Source organism: Trachurus japonicus, chromosome 24, assembly GCF_045865225.1.
Source record: "Trachurus japonicus isolate A0001 chromosome 24, Traja_1.0".
Taxonomy (NCBI): domain Eukaryota; kingdom Metazoa; phylum Chordata; class Actinopteri; order Carangiformes; family Carangidae; genus Trachurus; species Trachurus japonicus.
Window position 1 is genome coordinate 14477331 of NC_140930.1, and position 21018 is coordinate 14498348.

Here is a 21018-nt window from a genome sequence, read left to right on the forward strand (position 1 = left end):
GAATTAAAGATGCATCACTTTTTTGAGCTTGGTATGGTAATTGCAATTACGTAATACTTCTGATGGCATTAGCCGGCTTCCTGTGTGAGCTCGGCTCCATGAAGACGTATTTTGTCTACAAATACATGTCAACCCATGCTTACTGTTTACAGCTACAGTGTGCGGTCTATTTGAGGGAGTATGTGTAACACGCCAGCTGTAGAGAGGCGGCAGAGGGGGTGGGGGGTAGTTTAGTTACTTTGCAGCGTCGTGGGACTTCTTTTTATTTACTCGCACACACAGAGATAAATCTTTGCTTTGCTTTCTGGTTTCCTCAATTACAAAGATAGCACAAGCAAACCGTGGTCCCAGGCCACCGCAAGTATGAAACGTTTGATAAAACTCTATTAAATTTTAATTTTAATTCTGACATTTTTGTCCTAGTAGGAAAAAACTGACACGAGCTGCAAATCAAACCTGCAGCAACGCGTGACAGGTCAAGAGTTAGACTTGAGCTGATAATGCTGCATTTTTCTTTCTGGCCTTTTAAATGTCAAGCTAATTGTATGCATAGTACAGTAAAAGAGATGGATTTAAGGACACATGCATGATTCCTCCTCTGTTTTTCTTATACAATTAAATCCGCCAAACGTGGAAGGTATCGCTGTCACATTATTGTTGGATGAAAGCCGTTGGCAGTCAGCGCCACAGCAGCTTCCTCTGCAGCACATCCTGATGTCATGCTGCTTTTTAAACACACGGCCTCCCTGCAGTGATGTTGTAATTGCTTTATCTAGTGCGGCGGGCTTCTTTAACTGATGCCTAATTGAGGGGTCTTTCACCGCACCCTTTCCTCATGCAGCAATCAACCTGAAACGTTATCATCGCATCTTAATAAAAACTAAAATGATTGGGCCTCAACCCAGGACTTCCCTTAGAAATAGGAAAACGAAGGAGGGAGGGGGAGCAGAAACAAAAAAAAAAATAAGGCAACCGAGAAAACATCCTGGCTTAAACGACGAGGGGAGTGGGCTCTGAATGCACAGGATGTCCAGAAATTGGAGGTTTGAGGCATGTCGGTGAAGTATAGAAGGGGGGGAAAGAAGAGAAAACGACTTGTCACGCAAACAACGGCGCAGACCACACAACTGGGAGGAGCTTTGTGTATAAGATATAATTAATGAGCCTTGTTAAACCTAAAGTATTTGAAGAATTTACGCTCTATAGGCGGTTGGCATGCAGTAGGAACCAGTCACGGACAAATCAACTGGGCAATAAAATGCTAATTAAAAGCAATTTACTGCTGCATTTACCTATTTCCAATTCAAACAGTTTAAATGTTTTCCCACATGTTCGTTATTATAGCAGGCATGTTGATTACATAAGAGCCTCGAAGATGTACAGTACAGTATAGGGAGTTTTGACTGTATAAGGGAGAACATGTGTTTGCTCTTTCCTCAGGACAGATTTACACTTCAAACCAAAACTGTGGTAGCAGCAACATAAATTTGCAGACATGGTTGATTTTTTAAATATTTAATACAAGAGTGTTTGGATTACAGTATACAAACAGCTTGACATGATAATATTTGCAATTTTCCCAGGTGGTATGCGTTTGTATACATGTGCGCGTGCTGTGTTGATCTAACTTCAGCATACTGAAACTTCATCTCTAAGTCTTGTATTGCGCATATTCAGTCATTATGATGGGTGTGATTATTGCATCCAGATTTATTATTATTTTACAGTAGTCGTGGCAGCTTAATACTCTGTGCTCTGTAGATTTAGATGGGATTTCCTTACTTCGCAGAGTACAGATATAAACTATTTTTTTTAATTTCTTTTTATTCTTGACAGGAGTTGCACACCTGCTAATGTTATATAATTTTCATAACCCCTGGCTTTTTTCTAATAGACTACATACTAAACATAACTTTAAATAGAAGTAATGTGAATGTGCATAGATGAAGTGGTTATTAACAGGAAATATAATATAAGTAGGGTAATATGCAGGGTAATATATATAATAGATAAAAAGCCCCCTGTCTGAATGGATGGCCTCTTTTTTTCTCTCCAGTGAGTCCCGATCATGATTTTAACAATGCTTTAGCATAATTTCTGTATTAAGTCATATGACAGCAGCTGTGCAAGTTCAGTGTGCCAAGAACACAAGGCTGTGAGATGTGGTCTAAAGCTCCAGTAAAAGCCAGGCTACAAGTAAAAGTAAGTAAAAACTACTTTACAGCAGCAGTTTTATAGACTATATGACATTTGATATCAAATGTCAGTGTGACCTCGGAAGATTTTTGTCACTTTGGGTCCTGGTCCTTTGACACACATTAGTTTATAGAGAACAGCGAGTGCTTCACATTCCTGCCGAGTAAACACAAACAAAACTATAAATTACAGTTATCATGATGACAATAACCTCTCCTTTACTGTGCCTTGTTGTTTATGGTGGTGAGCAAAGGCCTCTGATTGTGCAAGTATAGACTTAATTACCAACTATGAGTCTCTGCCCAGCTCAGTCATTTATATTCCTGGTCTGTCAAAGTCAAAATATATTGTATATTGTCTCACTCATCCAGATGCAAATGTAAGTGATACATGTTTTTCTAATGTGGAAGTGATAGCGACTCTTGGGAATGATACAACTGAGATAATTAAACCAGAAAATAGCTTTCCCTTTTTTTTTTGTCATTGTACAATACCTTGGGTGGTTACACAACATCTACAGATTTAATATATAATCTTAGTTTTTTTTTACTTAAAGCAGATATCATCGGCACGGCCGTTTCGGCTAATGCTGTGTTCAAGGCAGGCTTTTGAAACCGTAAGTTACAGCTTCAAGTCACAACTACGACTTGGTAGCGTTCCAGGTAACCCGTAGCTCGTGTTTTTACCGTCCTGTTGTCTGTGAAAGTTCCCTATAACGGCCACTCGTAACTTCCGACCCGTGAACTCGTACCAGATCGAACTGGTATGACTTCACAGGAAGGAAAAACACAAAGTACGAGTTTCCTTGAACGCACCATGAGTTAGCAGCCCCCGCCCTTGTCAGGCATCAATTGGTCCTCGTGCTACGTCACCACATTCACGCGCATCCCTTGGCTGCACACACAGCCCTTCATGCCGTTCTCTCCCCTCATTGGATAACACTTGTATCCCACAAGGAAAATTTTCTCCTCGGGTTACAGCAGAGCAGAGTGACGGAGAGACTCGTGTTTAGGCTGAAATACTTCATGTAAGTGATTGCTGACGGAAAATAGGACTATTTAGGACTTATATTAACAAAAACATTCCACTGATATCTGCTTTAATGTTCCCTATGAACTAAAGTGTGTTACAGGACCAGGACCCAAATCTTACGAGGTCACAATGACATTTGATGTCAAATGTCTATATAGTCTATAAAACTCAGTAAAAGAGTAAAACAGTTGATATTGACGCTTTAAAACGTTATTGCATAACAATGTTAACTGATAAGATTTAAATTATAGTTTATAAAAAAACACATTATGCCTTAAATTACAAAACATAAAGATAATAATCTACAGTAAATGAGCAAATAGCATCCTTAAGGCACATACTCCAGACAAAGTCATACCCACATTTATTTTAGCATCATAAAAAGTTTATATTAGAGCTTGAGATGCTTCGGTAACTTTATGTTTATAACACTGGTTTAAAACAAACTAGTAAAAGGACTTTACATGCAAGAGGAAGATTTACAGCGAGCTGGTGCAGCCTGCTCCTGAACTTCTTTCCAGGAAGACCTGATCTTTGAAACGATCGTCCCTCTCTCTCTTTCTCTCACGTCACATAACTTCTGTAGCAGGAATGTATCGGCTGCTGCTGAAATAATGAACCATGAGTGATTGACCCTTGCATGACCAAGCCATTCCTGAGTGAAGCGTATGGATTTGGTCCGTGCATCTGTCTGACACTGGCTAATGGCAAACAGATTTACCAGGATGAGAAAGAGGAATGCTCGCCCGCTCTTCTGTGTAAATGTCAGGCCCGGCAAACGTCTGTGTCAGATTACTGTGGCAGCAGCGATAAGCAGATGTAAAGACCCGTGGGGCTTATTTATTATTAAGACCAAGAGAGGGGGAAAAAAAAACTGCAGTGAGAACAGCGCTCTGGAGAAAATAATGCGCTGCTCTCATGCAATCTGTGTCAGGGTGTCGGGCCTCCCCTGTGTCACAGTACACCGACATGAACGCCAAGGTCAGGAATTTTTCCCAGACAACGATTTTCAAGAATTTCATACAGGAATATATTTTAGAAAATGTGTAATATGAAACTTGACATACACTTTTCGCCATTTACAGAAGGTGCCTCTGCATAGTTGTCTGAGCACAGGAATAGCTGTGGTTGGTATTCGTGGTTGGTGAATGACATGCACTCCATCCAAACGCTATGGAGTAACAATATAATGTGATACAGGACTGTGAGTTATGACATCCTGCATCTGTTGTTGGCATTAAATGTTAGTGTTCCCTCCAAAACACTCTTAAAACAGCCTTACATCATAGTTACGCTATTATAAAAACACAGTGCCTGTCACTTGTTTTAAATGATCTCTTCTGTTATGATTAAGTTACAAGATGTAAAAATAAATGAATAAATCACAATTTGTTAACCATAGACAAAATAAAAACTAAATTAAAAAGATTAAAAATGAAATTAAGCCCCAAAAATTGGAAAAAAAAAAAGTCACTAAAGGGACTGAGACTACAAAGTTTTAAACAAAAACAATCTTGTCGTGTTTTAGCTCCTCATCATAATCTCTGTTTATATTAAAGCGTATTTGACGAAAATAACCGGAAACATAATTTCCGCGCTACTTCAGAGCTACAACTAATTTCTCGTGTTCTCTGGCTCCTCCTCACTCTTGATTTTATTTTATTTTTTCACAGTTGTGATTGTGAAGCGAATGAATGTTTTGCTATACATTGTATTCAGGATACACCCATTTTAGCCATTTCCGCTCCCCTTCACTCACTCAGGCTTCAGATCCGGGACCCCTCTGCAAATGTTTGTTTAATGTACGTTTGCCGCAGGACTATTGAGTGAGAATAGCTATCAAACAGGCAGCGGCTCGGAGAAAGAACAACACCCCCTTCCCCTCCTCGTTTGCTAATGGCTGACGTGAACCAGGCGAGTTGCATTTACCAGGCGCTGCTGGGAGAGCTCAGTCTGGCCACTCGCTGAACTCGCAGTCATCACGCTCGATCATAAAACTTCAAGCACGGACACTTAAGGGAAACCCCATACTGTGTCCCCCAGCGCACAGTTTATAAGCTTCTCAAGACAATATAGGGAAGTATGCGGTTACTATAGAACCAGCTACCACGTAAAGATTAGAAATAAAGTGTTTGCCATGGCTACGGTCCTCCTTCGTTCAGGCCTTTATCAATGAAAGTGATCTGTCAGTGCTTTGGCGTGTGAAGCAGCGGAGCTATTTTCAGTGGCCTTTGGTCCGATGTTGCCGTGTGTGATGAAAGCTTAAGAGGCGAGCTGACGAGCCTGTTAGCCACTTTTGTTGTGTTGCATCTAAAAGCGCTGAAATGAAAGGAAGGAAGCTGCAGTGCTCTGCTTTCATCAGAGGCCTCTCTGGGCCGGACCTCACTCCACACAGGTGACACTACAATGCAGCTGTATGAGGCCTGTCAGCCCTGATCCAGGACTGGACGTTCGTTGTACTACATGAGTAAATGTCCTGAGTTGTTTTCAAGGTAAATTCATGCAAAACCGCTGAAGCGCGTTCCCATCGAGGGCAGTTTTTCGGCGAGCAGTCTCTGCATTTGCCTCAAAAACAACTCCGTCTCGTAACGTTCTGTTATTATCTCATAGTGTGGTGAATGTTCAGGTCACAACTTGTCCACCAGAGCGTTTTGGAGTTGTTGGATTGTTTGATGAGTTTGATGAGGGAAACCAAGAAATCTCGCGGCTCTGCTCTGCCGTTCTAAAAATAGCTTGCACCGACAATTAAAGGTATAACAAACCTACTGCTATGACTATGGGGATTATGGCAATGGGCCAATTTGCCAAAATGTTGAACTATCCCTTTAAAACAATCACACAGTAGCTGTAACCTCCAGTGTTAATATGTAGTAGTTAATCTGAGTTTAACAGCCAGATAAAATGCATCAAATACAATTTGTTGCACTGGAGCTGAAGATCTTTGGTTGGTTTTAAACGGAGTCAGCTCGTTTTTTTTTTCTGCTTCCTGTTTCTAACCCGAGGAGACTGTGATGTGATGTGGTGAGATAAGAGCGCAGACTAAATGAACCGTCGTTCGTCTGGACAGACTGATGTAACTGATCTGAAGTGTCCTCCTTCCTTCTTTTTTTTTTCTCTTGCTTTGAAAATGTCTCTGCAGCCTACACCCCCCCTCCCTCCCTCCCTCCCTCCCTTCTCTCCTCGTCTCTCTCCCTCTCTCTTCTTTTTTTGACATCTTTTTTTCCCCTCTGCTTCCTCTTCCTGCACATTTTCATTAAAAGCAATAGCGAGGGAACTGTCTCGTCTGCCCTTGATTATTTTCTCTGTTACTAAACATGCAGCGAGATGTCTGGTGGAGCTGTGATAAACTTATCACATCTTACTTTAACTGAGAGGTGAGGTGTGGCGAGGTGAAGTGACCACACGCAGCACGAGTCCGTCTTTAGCTGCTGAAACTTTCAGATTTCACCAGCTCATGTCGTTGATTAATATAGGATCTAAATCATCTTTAACGACCCAGAAGACGTTCGTTGTCCTAACTTTTCCTCATCTTACACAATCCGCTCCTCGGGACGACAAACTGACGCCGCAGTCGTAAACACTTTCTGGCCCTGGGACCGACTGTTGAGGCTCGCTGCTGGGGTTGATAAGCCCCACAGGATGGCACGGCCGGGCTTATCGAGCCTGGCCAAGCAAGAGGACTTCTGCTATCACCGGACCCACTGGCAGAGGAAGAACTCATCCCCTTATCTCCCCTCTGCTGGGGGAATAACACTTCGTACCAGTTGCCCCTGTCCACTCACTTTAGGTGGTTCTCTCTCTTCTCATCCTCGGTTAACCTCATGAGGATTGCAGCGACGGAGCAGAAACAAGGAGGCCTTAACATTTGTGCGACTCCTTCACGCTCTCTTGGCACGCGGACAAGATTAGAGAAATTCAGCTGCTGTGTTTATCCTCATTGGGAGATGGTTTGTTATCACATGGAAATTCCAACACAATAGCAGCGCGTGTGACAATGTGGCAGCGTATTAACTGTTGCTCTCAAGTGTTGAAATTAGAGGTTATTATTTTATGAGTGGAAATGAAAACAAACCTCTGCTCTAAGCGCAGAGTGGAAACCTAAAGACAGGCTTGTGCACAGAAAAAAAAAAGAAAACCACAACAAGAGCCGGTCTGGATGAGTTCCAACCAGCTGAGCTCGTACATCCGTCTGTGCTTCTCGAACGTGGACTGCACTGAGCGCAGCGCACACAAACACAGCCTCATTTGAGCCGGGGAGCCCGCTGTGCAGCCGCAGCATGTACGGCCGACCCCTGAAGAGAGGCGCGCTCTCTCAGCCTCAGATGTGTGGGTATGCAAGAGTAAGAGAGTAAAAGCATGCAGCTTGAAAGGAGAGTCGCAGACTGACGTGATGAAGGACCCCCGGCTGGTCACGGAGGGAAGACTGTGCTACCCAGAAGGACAACTTCAGACATTCAAAGCTTAAAGTTTCTGTTTCTCAGCAACAATTACTCATCCTACTCCCTTATCTGTTACATGTAGGCCTTTAGACACTTAACAGTTGCCAATTAACCCAGTGTCCATGTCTTTAGACTGAAGCCGGAGAACCTTCTTGACTGTCTCTGCAACAAAAACAATATATACAAATCGTGTGCTCCACATTTTAAGACTTTTTACATTAAAATATTCCATTTTCTCTTTTGGTGACTTAAAAATAACACAATATAGCACAATTTCATCAAATTATCAGCACTTGTTTTCGTGCTTTGTTGTGCAGTAGTAGATTTACTGTTGTGCTGTTTTCAATCAAAAACACAATAGATTCATCTCAAGTTAAACTAAATTGAACAAATCTGTAAATGCAACACTCTTGTCTTTACTCCAGTTTTTTGTTCAGTAAAAGATGTTGGACTTCTTTGTAAACACAAAGGACACACACACACACACACACAGATCCTGAGATCCATTGTAGTACCACTTGTTAGCCAGCATTGCCTCATGTTGCAGTGTGTTATGTACACAATTCCTGGAAGCTGTGAACATCCCAGTTCTTGCATGGCCTGCGTAGTCGCCAGATATCTCACCCATTCAACATGTAGTACTGTATGTAAGTGCCCTGGGCGTGCGTGTGCGACTGTATGTTTTAATTCTTTCCAATATCCAGGGACTTCACCGAGCCAGTGAAGAGGAGTGGTCCACAGTTTCATGGAACACAATCAACAGCCTGATTGAGTCTGTACAAAGGAGGACGCCCCCACATCTGTAGTTCAAATCACACACAGTTCAGTACCTAAAAAACAACTTGTTTCAGAATAAAAGTACTCATTTTAAAGTGGCCTTTAATTCTAACCAAGCAGAGACATTTACCAGGCACAAATGGGGGAAACATTTTTGAGAAAGAAGCTTATTGAGGGTTTGGGAAAAGGCTTAGATTTCAACTCTATAGGAGCAAAAACAAAAGTGCGTTTATATCTTAAGTCAGTGTCGATGGAAACCCAAAGGACTTATGATCTCTTTCACTGATGCATTTGTGTGTGAGCAACATTTTTGTTGCAGTTTCAGTCAGTTTAATCTGCAAACACATACATTTTAAGAAGACAATTCTATCATCAAGCCACATTTGATTACAGCAGGAATTTCAAGGCGTTGTCGCTGCAACAGAACGACACAAAAGAAGTCGATTTGAAAGCAATTTGAAATATCTCTGTTACATTGATAATAAAAATAAACTAATTAAATGAAAAATACTAAATGATTTGCAAAATATCCTGAATAGCTGCTATTAACGACAGAAGTCAGATGAATGTAGAGGAGTAAAAAAACACAGCGTTTGCTTTTGAAATTGAAGTAGTATAAAGTTGTAGTGCATCAAAACTGTGCTTTAGTAAACGGTACATAAGTGCAGTACTTGGAGTAAATACACATTCATACTGTACACTTACATTCCAACGCTGGCTATTCTTAGGCTTATATTTTAGGGCTCAATTCCTCCTTCGAATTTGAGAAATAAATGCATTTCAAAATCTTATGTAACAGGAAGTCACCTCTCCAGCTTCCTGTGGAATCCTGGCAGCTCAGACCAGTTCACATAACATCCTCGACTGCGCCCAGATCTAACTCAAAGGTGCCGTTAGTCAAGATTAAACTGAGTGTTTTCATTGTCTTAAAAACATTTAATCAGTCACATGTTTATACCCATGTTACTGCACAATGCAGAATATTGGATTCAGGGCTGATTATATATTATTAGTAGTATCGGCCCGCAGGTGTGGTCTTAACACCGTGGCCTTTTTTTGGCTCACGTTTGGGGAATTTAACTTTCACTTTTTTCCACCTCTGCCAGATCCTCCCAGTTCAGCGTGCTCTCCTTTCCTGGTTCGTGCGCTGCTGACACCTCTCACACAGTCAAAGGGCCCCTGCTGTGTTTGTCCAGAGAGGTCGTGCGCCAAAGTAAATTTCCGGCTTGATCTCTGCTGTTTACTGATCAGGTCAAGTATTAAATCAGCGGGAAGCACTTATCTATATTCCAGCTAACACATTCGTGGGTATACCGTACAAGCTGAGAATAAGAAACACAAACTCAAACGTGTGAAAGATGAGAATCTTTATTTAAACCAATCCCAATGCGTCAGAGCCCGTGGGAGGAGCATGTGGCATTTACATGATGTGGCTGGTGCACTTGCAGGAGGCGGGACACCAGGAGGCCACGTCGCTGTTGCTGCAACTCCACTCCTCCTTCAGTTCAGGACAGTTGTTGTACTTGTCGGTATAGGGACAGGGGTTGGCTGAGGGGAGGGAGAGGGACAAAATTAATGCATGTACTGTATCTAAGGACTGTATGAAATATGAAATTAAACAAACTAGATTTTTGTTTTTTCACCCTTACTACCCTGGTACTCAGCAGAGTTCAGTCTTTTTCATGTAACCATTTGTAAATCTCACCAAGATCGCGTTTAATATATACGTATATATATATATATATGTATATGTGCCCAGTGAGTAATATTAAAAGGCCCACTCCTGTTCTGCCTAACAAGTCAAACTATCCTCACAGCAGGAAGAAAAAGCACATAATCCCTCAGTTTAACAGCTGTTTTTAGCACCTGAATAAAGAAACAACCATACAAGCACACACACTAAAAACAGTTGGGTTAAAAATAACCAAATTTTAACCCAACTGCTGGTTCAAATAAGGACAAACCCCTTTTTTGGGTTAATTTTAACCCATCAGGTTGGCTTATTCTTTTTGACCCAACTTTTGGGTTGAATATTCAACCCAAGAGTTGGGTTATGCTAACTACAACATTGGGTTATTTTTAACCCAACGAATAGGTTCCTCACTGAAAAATAACCCAATTACTTGAACAACCCAGGAATTGGGTTAAATTAATAGCCCTATAACCCTGAAGATGGGTTACACTCTGGAAAATAACCCAAAAATTTAAAGCAGAAGTAAGCAGAATTTTTGTGTTTATATAAGTCTTAAATAGTTATATCTTCCGACAGCAATCACTTATAGAGTGTTTAGACCGAAACACAGGTCTGTCAGTCACTCTGCTCTGCTCTGAGCCGAGGAGAAAACTTTTCTTGTATCCTACAATTTTTATCCAATGAGGAGAGAGAACGGCATAAAGGGCTGTGTGTGCAGCCAAGGGATGTGCGTGAATGTGGTGACGTAGGGATGAGGACCAACAGATCCATGACGAGGGCGGGGGCTGCTAACTCCATCGGCTGACAAGAAGTTATGGTGCGTTCAAGGCAACCCATAACTCGTGTTTTTCCGACCTGTGAAGTCGTACCAGTTCGATCTGATACGAGTTCACGGGTCGGAAGTTACGAGTGGCCGTTTGCACTTTCACTTTCACTTTCACAGGCAACAGGTCGGAAAAACACGAGTTACGGGTTGCCTGGAACGCTACAAAGTCGTAAGTCGTGACTTGAAGCTATAACTTACGGTTTCAAAAGCCTGCCTGGAACGCAGCATTAGCCAAAACGACCGGATCGCTTACTTCTGCTTTAACTCAACACCAATAACTCAGAAATTGGGTTACAGAGATAACCCAACATTTTTTAGTGTGCACAGTTCAGTCAAATCTCAGTGTGCAGGGCCAAAAATGTTTTTGCATTCTTACTACTAATTACATAATAGTCTTAGTTTGAGCTGCAATTTATCCATGAAATGTACTGTACAAATAATTTTATAAATATTAAAACTTATTACAGAGACAGGAAAAAAGAGTAAACAGTAATTAGAAGATGACTAAGAAGCTGCATCTATTCTAGTTTATCTCCACTATCTAAAAAATGAAAGAAAAAGACATCCACTCATACTAAATTATGTTTTACTCATTTATTCTGTTGATATCTGATATTTGTGCTCTCACAACTTTGGTGCTTTCACTCACTTCCTCATCAACTTATGTATTTTCAATTTTTTTTTCTTTTTTGGCCTTTTGACTTGATTTGGTCTCATTTTATTGCCACCAAGTTATTATTATTATCTTGTTCATTCATTGGCCTCTGATGTGTTTAAAAAGGATTATTATGTACACTCCAATCTACCACTCTCATCTCTCCAGCTCAGTATTTGCCACTTACTGCACAGTTTGTTGTCGCAGGCGTTGGGGCAGTCACCGCAGGGGCGTCCTGCTTTGTAGGGGTGAGTGTACTGGTAGTTTCCACTGAAACGTAGACCGTAACAACCGTCAAATATTAAACACCACAGCATAAAGACTCACACTGGTTATCAACCCAAACATGTCGCAGATTTGATCTGAGAAGCCACAGCACCTTTGAGTGACTATTTAATGACCACTCAGGAAGGAATAGGAAGAAATTAGATGTAAATTGCCCTTTTTAAAAAAAAAATCGCATTCAAGCTCGATTGTTGCATCCACTCAATTAGTCATCTTTCTGCAAAGTGCTTCTGGTGATCTTTTCAACAATACTTGTGTTAGAATATAAATTGGAGAAGGCTGTCATGGTCTGAAATGAACAAAAAACATGTCACTTTTATGAGAAGAAGGAAAATTGAGTCTTCCATTCTTAATTTTCCTTTAAACTGCCTAATTATGTTAATAATACATACGTAACAGGATAATTATGTACATTTAAAGTGAGATCATAATTTTCATTAACAAAAGAGACATATAGGCCTACTGTATATATAACAGAATATTTCTGACTTACGGAGGACAGTACTGGCAGACGTAGAAGTACTCGTAATCGGCGTTGGGGCAGTGGGCCATGGCACAGCCAATCAGGTTGGATCTGTACCAAACAAGCTGAGCAGAGAGGCAAAATACAAGAATCACAAGGAGCTCGGTCAAAAAGAGTTTTAACTTTCTTCAATGATCTGCTTTTATTTTTTATTTTTTAAACAGCAGCAACTGGTGATGTACGGAAAAAACCAACTGCACGTAACCTCACCTGGGTGTAGTGTCCGATCTCGCCTCCGTTCACAGAGCCCACTCCGTATTGGTAGTCGTACACCTCGTCGTACCAGGACTGGATGGCCTCGCTCCAGGGTCTCTTGTTGCTGGACATGTACAGGTTCTCTCCACAACCGCTAGCTGCAGTCGAAAAAGAAAAAGAGGAATAATTAAAGGTCACGATCATGCGTTCAACTCACAACCACACATCAAAGGAAGTAAATAATCTCTACTGCTCACACTCTCTCCTTGAAATCAATAATAATCACTTCAGTTAAGGATGTCACAGCCCTGTCTCTCCCTGACTGTCCTATCAATTTGAGGCGTAACATCCCCCCAAATATATACCTAAAAAATATCTGCCTCTCCATTTTTGATGTAGCCTTGATAAAGTTAAGTTGTTTTTATATATGATAATCATTCATCTTGATCCCTGCCCTTGATCGACTTTGTCACATAAAACAAACCAAAGTCATATATGCCATTTAAAAAAAAGTTACACCTACCTGCTAAGACAGACACACCGGTGAGCTTAAAGCAGAAGTAAGCGATATTTTTGTGTTAATATAAGTCTTAAATAGTAATATAATAATAATATCTTCCGACAGCAATCACTTACATAGAGTGTTTGGACCGAAACACGGGTCTCTCAGTCGAGGAGAAAACTTTTCTTGTATCCTACAAGTTTTATCCAATGAGGAGAGAGAACGGCATGAAGGGCTGTGTGTGCAGCCAAGGGATGCGCCTGAATGTGGTGACGTAGGGACGAGGACCAATAGATCCATGACGAGGGCGGGGGCTGCTAACTCCGTCGGCTGACAAGACGTTATGGTGCGTTCAAGGCAACCCGTAACTCTTTTTTTCCGACCTGTGAAGTCGTACCAGTTCGATCTGGTACGAGTTCACGGGTCGGAAGTTACGAGTGGCCGTTATAGTGCACTTTCACAGGTAAAACAGGTCGGAAAAACACGAGTGGGTTGCCTGGAACGCTACAAAGTCGTAAGTCGTGACTTGAAGCTGTAATTTACGGTTTCAAAAGCCTGCCTGGAACACGGCATTAGCCAAAACGACCGGATCGCTTACTTCTGCTTTAAGACAAACAAGCAAGCGCACCGTCCTGACTGATTAACAACACCTTCTAACCCTACTGTCCATTAACCTGCATTACAGCTCATTGGTCGACAATTAAAAGGTAAACTCAACCACAACTGAGTCAACATTACTGATGAGTTCCATTAAGTTTGTTTTTTAATTTAAATCATTTAAATCAGCCTGAATCCAATATACTGAATGGCATCTCTTATGAGGTTCACCTCTAAACTGCAATCGTTTTGCATAATTCTGTATAAAAACAGCTGGATGAACCTACAAAAAAATTCACATTTCCATCACAATTTCCTCATCGCTTTCCACTGTTTGTGGTTTGAATGGTCCTCTTTTAATGACATCATGACGTTGCGCCCCCTTTTTTCTGCTATGGTTTAATGAGTGGAGAACCACAATATGTTTATCTCGAGGCGCTTAATTTCTAATATTCAACAACTGCATTTCAGCGAGCATTTATTGACATTACCATCGTGGATTTAGTTGCAAAGCCTAAAGGAAATACAGAAATGCAATTTTTATTAATATGTTCCAATGTGCCATGCTACTAAATGGCTCCTCTTCTTCCTCTTTATAAGGTGAACATGTATTATTAAACTATGTTTTCAGGCTAATACTATAATAGTGCCATAAAATGTTTAGAAAAAAGCAATAAAATCGTTAATCACAATTATCTGTATGGCAATTAATCGTCAGTTAAAATGATTGTGGCCGCCCTATCTTCTATTCAGGTTGTAGCTTGTGAAGACGTTTCCACAGCACCAACCCTAAGTATGACCTGAGGTTTTTATAGGTGTAGCTAATAAAGTATGCTGGTATTTGATTCAGTCAAGGTGCATTAGAGGTAAACACAAAAACTGCTACGTGACACTAGTCTGCACATTTAAGGTTATTCGCTGTAACGCCTGATGTTTCCCTGAATTTCTCTGCCGTTGAACACTCCAGACGTGATGGACACGGTGCCATAAATAGCTGCTGAACGCCACGTAATTTCATTAGCCTGAACTTAGCGTGTGACATTTCACCGTCACATGATGCTGATTTAGGTGATTTCACGCTCTCATTACACCAAATAACTCAATACTCAAAAAGAAATACTGTCAATTTCTAGCATAACATTGTGAATAATCAGTCATTTTAATTTCTAGCTGTGGCTGCGTGCATCTGAGGTGAGAGTTAGACCGACTCCTTAACCTTTCTCTGTTTCTCAGGTTTTAAATGCATACAACTACCACATAAATTTGTTTATAGCATCAAGGCTTTTTGACTTTGTCAGGAATCTCAATTTAAAATTATGACATTTGTGGTGTTTGGGTCAATTTTGACCCGGTTATTGCGATAAGAACAATAATGAGAGTTAAAACTGAAATCATAAGTGCAAACATATGTAACCAAGAGAAGAAAAACAAATTGAAGGAAAAAAAATGTTTTTAGTGTATTTTACAGCTGATTTAAAACACGGGTCAAAACGGACCCGAACACCATAGATGGCAGTAGAAAGCTAACACAAGACGAAGGTTAAAAGGTATATATGGTGGCACAAAGACAGAGAGACAGAGAGAGAGAGAGGTTGGTGTTGTTGTGAACTTACAGCTGATCACTCTGGAGCTGTCGGGGCTGTGTTCCAGGGAGCAGGTGTTGGCCCATCGCTGAGCGTTGGCTGCAGCCTCGCTGTTCCAGCTCTGTGGGGAGCAGAGGAGCAGTCGGTGAATGTCGACCTCAACACTACATATTATACGCCATATCGTCTCAAAAAGCTGCGTGCTAATGTGTTAGCAATCAGTTTATTCTGCAGTGATGTGAAGGTGGAAGCGTGTGAAATATCAAATCAAGTTACACTAAGATCAAATGTTCTCACTGACCTCCAGTGCTTTGAGAAACTATACAATAATCATCATTCACCTATTATTAAAATGAATGAATAATGACAGCCACCCACTCGATGCATTAGAGGTTTTTAGAAAAAGCACCCACAGTGACAGGCTGATCCCACCAAAATGTAAGACAGAGAGGTTTTTCAGCCTGCGGCCATAAGGCTTTTTAATGATCAAAAGCAATAATTTATTCTTATCTCAATTTGAGTATTATAAATCTGTTTTATTTAAAGCCCCTGTAGCCTACAGACTTTTCATTTAGTGTTGATTTTGGCGGCCCCTGTGGACGAAAGCGGTGGTGTTTTGCCGGAATGAAGACTGCATTTCCCACTGCCATGAAGATGTTTGTGTAGATTTGTTTTGGAAACGTCGGAAAGAAGACGGGACTTGCTTTTTTTTTTCTTTTCTTTAGCAGCGTAATGTATCTGTTCGTATCGTTTCGTCAGTGGTCCGACCCCACCATGCCTTCCAGAGGTATAGAATTAGACTACTTAGAAATAGCGTATCTTCACACTGATGGGCTCATTTGCTGTTGTAGGTAACAGAGACACATCAGCAGAAACCAGAGACTTTTGCGTATCCAGTTAAAAGCTCTGTACAGGGGCTTTAATAGTTGTTGTTTTCTTTTGTGTCTGTCTGCATACAGTAAGATGCTGCTGCTGTGACACTACAATTTCCTTTTATGGATTAATAAAGTATCTTGTGTTGAATTGAATTGAAATTAATTGTATATGTATGTATTTTTAAATACCATCTTCAGCATGTTGCTGGCAGTAGGACGGACACCTCTCCTCAGCTCGTTGTGCTTGTCCACAATCTCTCTCTGGTCGTTGTTGGAGTCTCCTCCTGAATGTGATTCTGAACACAAGTAAAAACAAAAACAAAAGAACAACAACAACAAAAAACAAAACAAGATGATGATCATTTTAGAAACAATGGCAGCTGTTACTGGTGAATGTCCATGAAAATCGATGCAGGCATTTCAGTTACAAACACTCACCTTCCTCCTCCCCCTTCCAGGATGATTTTCAGAGATGAGAGAGAGAAAATTGAAGTTAATTTATTGCACTTTCAAATCAGAAATACACAAATATCTGTCAAGAATTTAAAAAAAAAAAAAATACTAAGAATAAAGCTCATCAATTGTGTCCAGGATTAAATTGCTCCTTGGACCTGACATTTCTTTCTTACTTACAAACAAATCCCATGCCCCGGTGCCGGGCACCTGCAGAGCGGCGAAGAGGCCCAAGGCGCACAGGAAGCTGATAGTGTACATCGTCTTGGTCGAATCCAGGACTGTCAACCTCACAGAGCCAGGTCCGATTTATATAGTCTGGACAGGTGAGAGCTGAACACACAAGCTCAAGGGCAAACTAGTTTGCATACAATAACCAAATCTAAAGATAAATAACAGTGTGTCAACATGGCAGCTGTGAGAAATCCTTAAAAAGCTGCAGGTCTGCGTTTACACCGCACATCTGTGCTAAATAATGTGCATCAAGATTTCTCTCAATGTGGCAAGTAAGGATGTCACGATTATAGATTTTCTTATTGTCAGAGAAATAATCACGGTATTACGATTATCACGATTATTATGCATTTATTAATTTCACAACACTATAAATGTGTAAAATCATGTATATTCAAAATATAATTACATTACCGGTACTAATTATTTACACAAAATATTTGAAGTATCTATTAACATAGGGCCAACTATTAATCCCCAATGGGAAATATTTGAAATACTCAAGTCATTAATTGTCATCTACAACAAATGTTTAAGTTTATTTTTATTACACATGACATGCTAACATTTAAACTCATACCAATTCAGTGTTACGTTAGGTAAATGGACCAGTATCTGTGCATTTACATTTACTTGGTTCCGACACAGTCTTTTTTTGGAAAGTGACGGTATTTTGGAATCTTTACGATAAATTAATTGTGGCGTTTAATATCGCAATTAATTGTGAAAACAAGTAATCGTGACATCCCTAGTGGCAAGATAAGAGGAGAAGGTGTAGCGTATTATCCACTTGAAATTCTTTACTTTTATGTTTTTGTATTATCTTTATTGTTTTTGTGTTCTTTTCTTGCCTAAAGGAAAATGGCTGTTATAATTTGGATGTTTATGTTAGAGATTAAGACACTTTTTCTGGACACCTGTATTTGGTTTGTCCTGTCTATGTTTATGTTGGCCTAAAGGTTTACTACTTGGTCAAGATGTTAAATACTAGAGGGTAAATTCTACAGGTTAGGTGTTGTTTTAGTTAATGGACATCCTGGTAACCGACATCCTTCTGTTTGAAGAAAGTGGAGTTTTTGGAGTTAGAAAATGTACATAATCATCAACACATCAACCCATCAAGATACCACAAAGGTGAGCGCTATCACACTAGAATTACAACAGACAGTTAAACTAACCCCCAAAGATCTGTGTCCTTGAAGGCTGATGGAAATCTAAATGATTACCCTTATAGAATAAAGTCTTCCTAAAAAATGCAACATGTATGATTTATTAAAAATGTTTGATCAGTGTATGATGTTCTACGAAAGCTAGAGATGAAGCTCAAAGTGTTGTAATCCTGATGTCTTGTTATTTCATCATTTGTTTTAATGTGTTTACTCAGTAGTCCGCGGAAAACACAGCGAGTGTGCACAGTTTAAATTTAAATATTATAAAATACATCATAAATTCATGTCACACACGTATATGGGTAATAAGGAGAGAGCTATACGTTATGTATTTTAAAGTTTGGTAGGTCTTGTCCAAATAGTCTTAGACTGAACTTAGAGACTGGAGTCAAAGCCCTACTTGATTTTAAAAATAGTTTCAAAAGTACATTTCTATGTCAACATTGTTTTATTTTTTCACATTCACATCAACAATGACCATGAAACAACCTGACTGTAGCTATAAAACCTGTAGAACCAGGATAAACCTCCAGAAGTGGTCATAAACAAACATTTAAATGAATCTGAATGAATGAGGTCAATGGTCTGTCACTTTTTTTCTTTTCCTTTTTTTTCAAAATAAAATTCATTCAAATGACTAAAAGCCTTGTTTCAAAATAAGAGCACTTCATAGAAGTTGAGTCATAAATGAATATTTTTCTGTTTAAGTGTAGGGACATCAAAGTCATATGAAAAATAGGTGTATAAAAGTAATAAGCAGGGTCCTAAACTAATAATAAAAACAACAACAAAAAACAACATAGATGTAAAGTACTACAGATACTCAGAAAATATACTTGACAACAAATGAAAATATAACTGGCTATCAAAATTAAATGTATGAATGAAAAAAATATCAGGCTGAGTGCAGTGTCCACTCCTCAGTGTTGATCTGCTCCCCTCCTGTGATGGCAACTTGTAGGTACAATTTCCACTGCGCATGCGCACAGCCTGTATTTGTTCCCAGACATCATCATCATCATCATAATCTTCATCATCATCACAGGTTGAACTGAGCATCTTCTCCCACACATCATCTCCCTCTCTGTTTCTCTGTCTCTCTCCTTTCTTTTCTTCCTTTTCCCTCCTCGCCCTCTGTTTCCTCTCCTCTCCTCTCCTCTCCTCTCCTCCGCCGCGGTGTCCGCCGACAGGACGGAGGAGGCAGCAGCAGCAGCAGCAGCAGCAGCAGCAGCAGCAGCAGCAGCAGCAGCAGCAGCAGCAGCAGCAGCAGCAGCCGTAAGATGAAGAAACGCTATGTGGACGCGAGCAGGCTACGGAAGATGAAAAAACTGAGGTACAGAGCTGCCGGTGGAGGGAGGGAGGGAGGGAGGGAGGGAGGAGAATTATTGTGTTTTCAGCCAAAAAATTTGGCTTTTTTAAGTAGATTAAATTAGTGCTAATTATGGTGAAATACACTTCAAATTCTACTTTGAGTCTGGACATAGTTGTGTGTAAACTACTGGACTGGTTTGCAAAGGTACACAACCACAGAGTTGTAATTCTAGTCTTGCTTGTTTTTAGCTTTGCTGCTACACAGTTTTTTTTCTTGGCCACACCTCCTCTGTCAAAAACTTGTCAAATGTTGTGACACCAGAGGTTTGAGTTTCAGCAGGTGGCGCTCTGCCCTTTTGTTTTGTGTTATCAATGCTCAGAGTAACTCTGCAGTCCTGTCCTGTTTGTTCCACATGGACAGTGGTGATAACTGAGTGGGTGATGACACAATATTTTGATGTGGAAGTTCATCTTACTTTAAGGCATCAATGGCTTCCTCTAGTCTACATGTAGGTAAATTGCAAAGGGAATCATGTTTCACAGTTGTTCACACAAAAGACAGAAGTCTGTCAATGTTTTTCAGCCTAATTTGATGCACATATTCAAATCCCAGGTGCAGAATTCAGTTTAGACTTTTAAGAGAAATTAATTTTTTGCATCGTAAGGACACTTACACAAGACAATAGCAGTGCGTGTGATAGTGTGGCAGTGTGGCAGTGTATTAACTGTTGCTCTCAAGTGTTGAAATTAGAGGTTATTATTTCATGAGTGGAAATGAAAACAAACCTCTGCTCTAAGCGCAGAGTGGAAACCTAAAGACAGGCTTGTGCACAGAAAAAAAAAAGAAAACCACAACAAGAGCCGGTCTGGATGAGTTCCAACCAGCTGAGCTCGTACATCCGTCTGTGCTTCTCGAACGTGGACTGCACTGAGCGCAGCGCACACAAACACAGCCTCATTTGAGCCGGGGAGCCCGCTGTGCAGCCGCAGCATGCGCAGCGGACCCCTGAAGAGAGGCGCGCTCTCTCAGCCTCAGATGTGTGGGTATGCAAGAGTAAGAGAGTAAAAGCATGCAGCTTGAAAGGAGAGTCGCAGGTGACGCGATGAAGGACCCCCTGCTGGTCACGGAGGGAAGACTGTGCTACCCAGAAGGACAACTTCAGACATTCAAAGCTTAAAGTTTCTGTTTCTCAGCAACAATTACTCATCCTACTGTCACATGTAGGCCTTTAGACACTTAAAGGGATAGTTCAACATTTTGGCAAATTGGACCATTACCATAATCGCTATAGTAATAGCAGTAGGTTCGTTACCTTTAATTGTAGGTGTAAGCTATTTTTAGAACGGCGGAGCGAAGCGGCGAGCTGCTCAGGGCTATGCTATGGACACTAAGGGAATTTCTTGGTTTCCCTCATAAAACTCATTAAATACACAACCCAACAACTCAAAAACGCTGTTGTGGACAAGTTGTGACCTGCACATTCACCACGCTATGAGATAATAACGGAACGTTACGAGACGGAGTTGTTTTAGACGTAAATTCATGCAAAACCGCTGATGCGCGTTGCGTTCAGGGACAGTTTTTCAGCAAGCAGACTCTGTATTTACCCTGTATTTACCCCGAAAAAGGCTCAGTTTCGTAACGTTCCATTATTATCTCATAGCGTGGTGAA

At 40.6% G+C, this 21018-nt stretch overlaps 2 protein-coding genes and 1 long non-coding RNA gene across 3 annotated transcripts in view; 1 reads left to right on the top strand and 2 right to left on the bottom strand.

Moving 5' to 3' along the window:
- Nucleotides 1-19260, top strand: part of LOC146961523 (uncharacterized) — a 32990-nt gene extending 13730 nt beyond the window's left edge. Inside the window, exon 3 of the long non-coding RNA XR_015035265.1 lies at nt 19225-19260. This is a non-coding gene — a long non-coding RNA (uncharacterized LOC146961523). The remainder of the gene's footprint in view (nt 1-19224) is intronic.
- LOC146961524 (cysteine-rich venom protein-like) lies at nt 9836-12491 on the bottom strand. Its single transcript, XM_085771506.1, has 3 exons — nt 12397-12491; nt 11806-11888; nt 9836-9992 (listed from the first exon to the last, which is right to left on the bottom strand). Exons 1-3 carry the CDS (start codon nt 12453-12455, stop codon nt 9865-9867), a joined length of 270 nt encoding a protein of 89 aa, XP_085627632.1. The 5' UTR covers nt 12456-12491; the 3' UTR covers nt 9836-9864.
- Nucleotides 12583-16892, bottom strand: LOC146961525 (cysteine-rich venom protein TEL1-like). The gene is made up of 4 exons (XM_085771626.1): nt 16808-16892; nt 16368-16474; nt 15330-15424; nt 12583-12775 (listed from the first exon to the last, which is right to left on the bottom strand). Exons 1-4 carry the CDS (start codon nt 16890-16892, stop codon nt 12583-12585), a joined length of 480 nt encoding a protein of 159 aa, XP_085627752.1.
- Nucleotides 19261-21018: the final 1758 nt, after the last annotated feature.

Bases quoted from the DNA above. Each gene is read 5' to 3' on its own strand.
- LOC146961524 (XM_085771506.1), bottom strand. From the start codon at position 12,455: ATGGCCCACTGCCCCAACGCCGATTACGAGTACTTCTACGTCTGCCAG. The intron at 11,889-12,396 runs GTAAGTCAGAAA...TCTACGTTTCAG, and splicing joins GTCTGCCAGTACTGTCCTCC to TGGAAACTACCAGTACACTC. The intron at 9,993-11,805 runs GTAAGTGGCAAA...CCCTCCCCTCAG, and splicing joins CTGCGACAACAAACTGTGCA to CCAACCCCTGTCCCTATACC.
- LOC146961525 (XM_085771626.1), bottom strand. From the start codon at position 16,892: ATGTACACTATCAGCTTCCTGTGCGCCTTGGGCCTCTTCGCCGCTCTG. The intron at 15,425-16,367 runs GTATTTAAAAAT...TGCTCCCCACAG, and splicing joins CCAGCAACATGCTGAAGATG to AGCTGGAACAGCGAGGCTGC. The intron at 12,776-15,329 runs GTTCACAACAAC...GACTGCAGCTAG, and splicing joins TCCAGAGTGATCAGCTGTAA to CGGTTGTGGAGAGAACCTGT.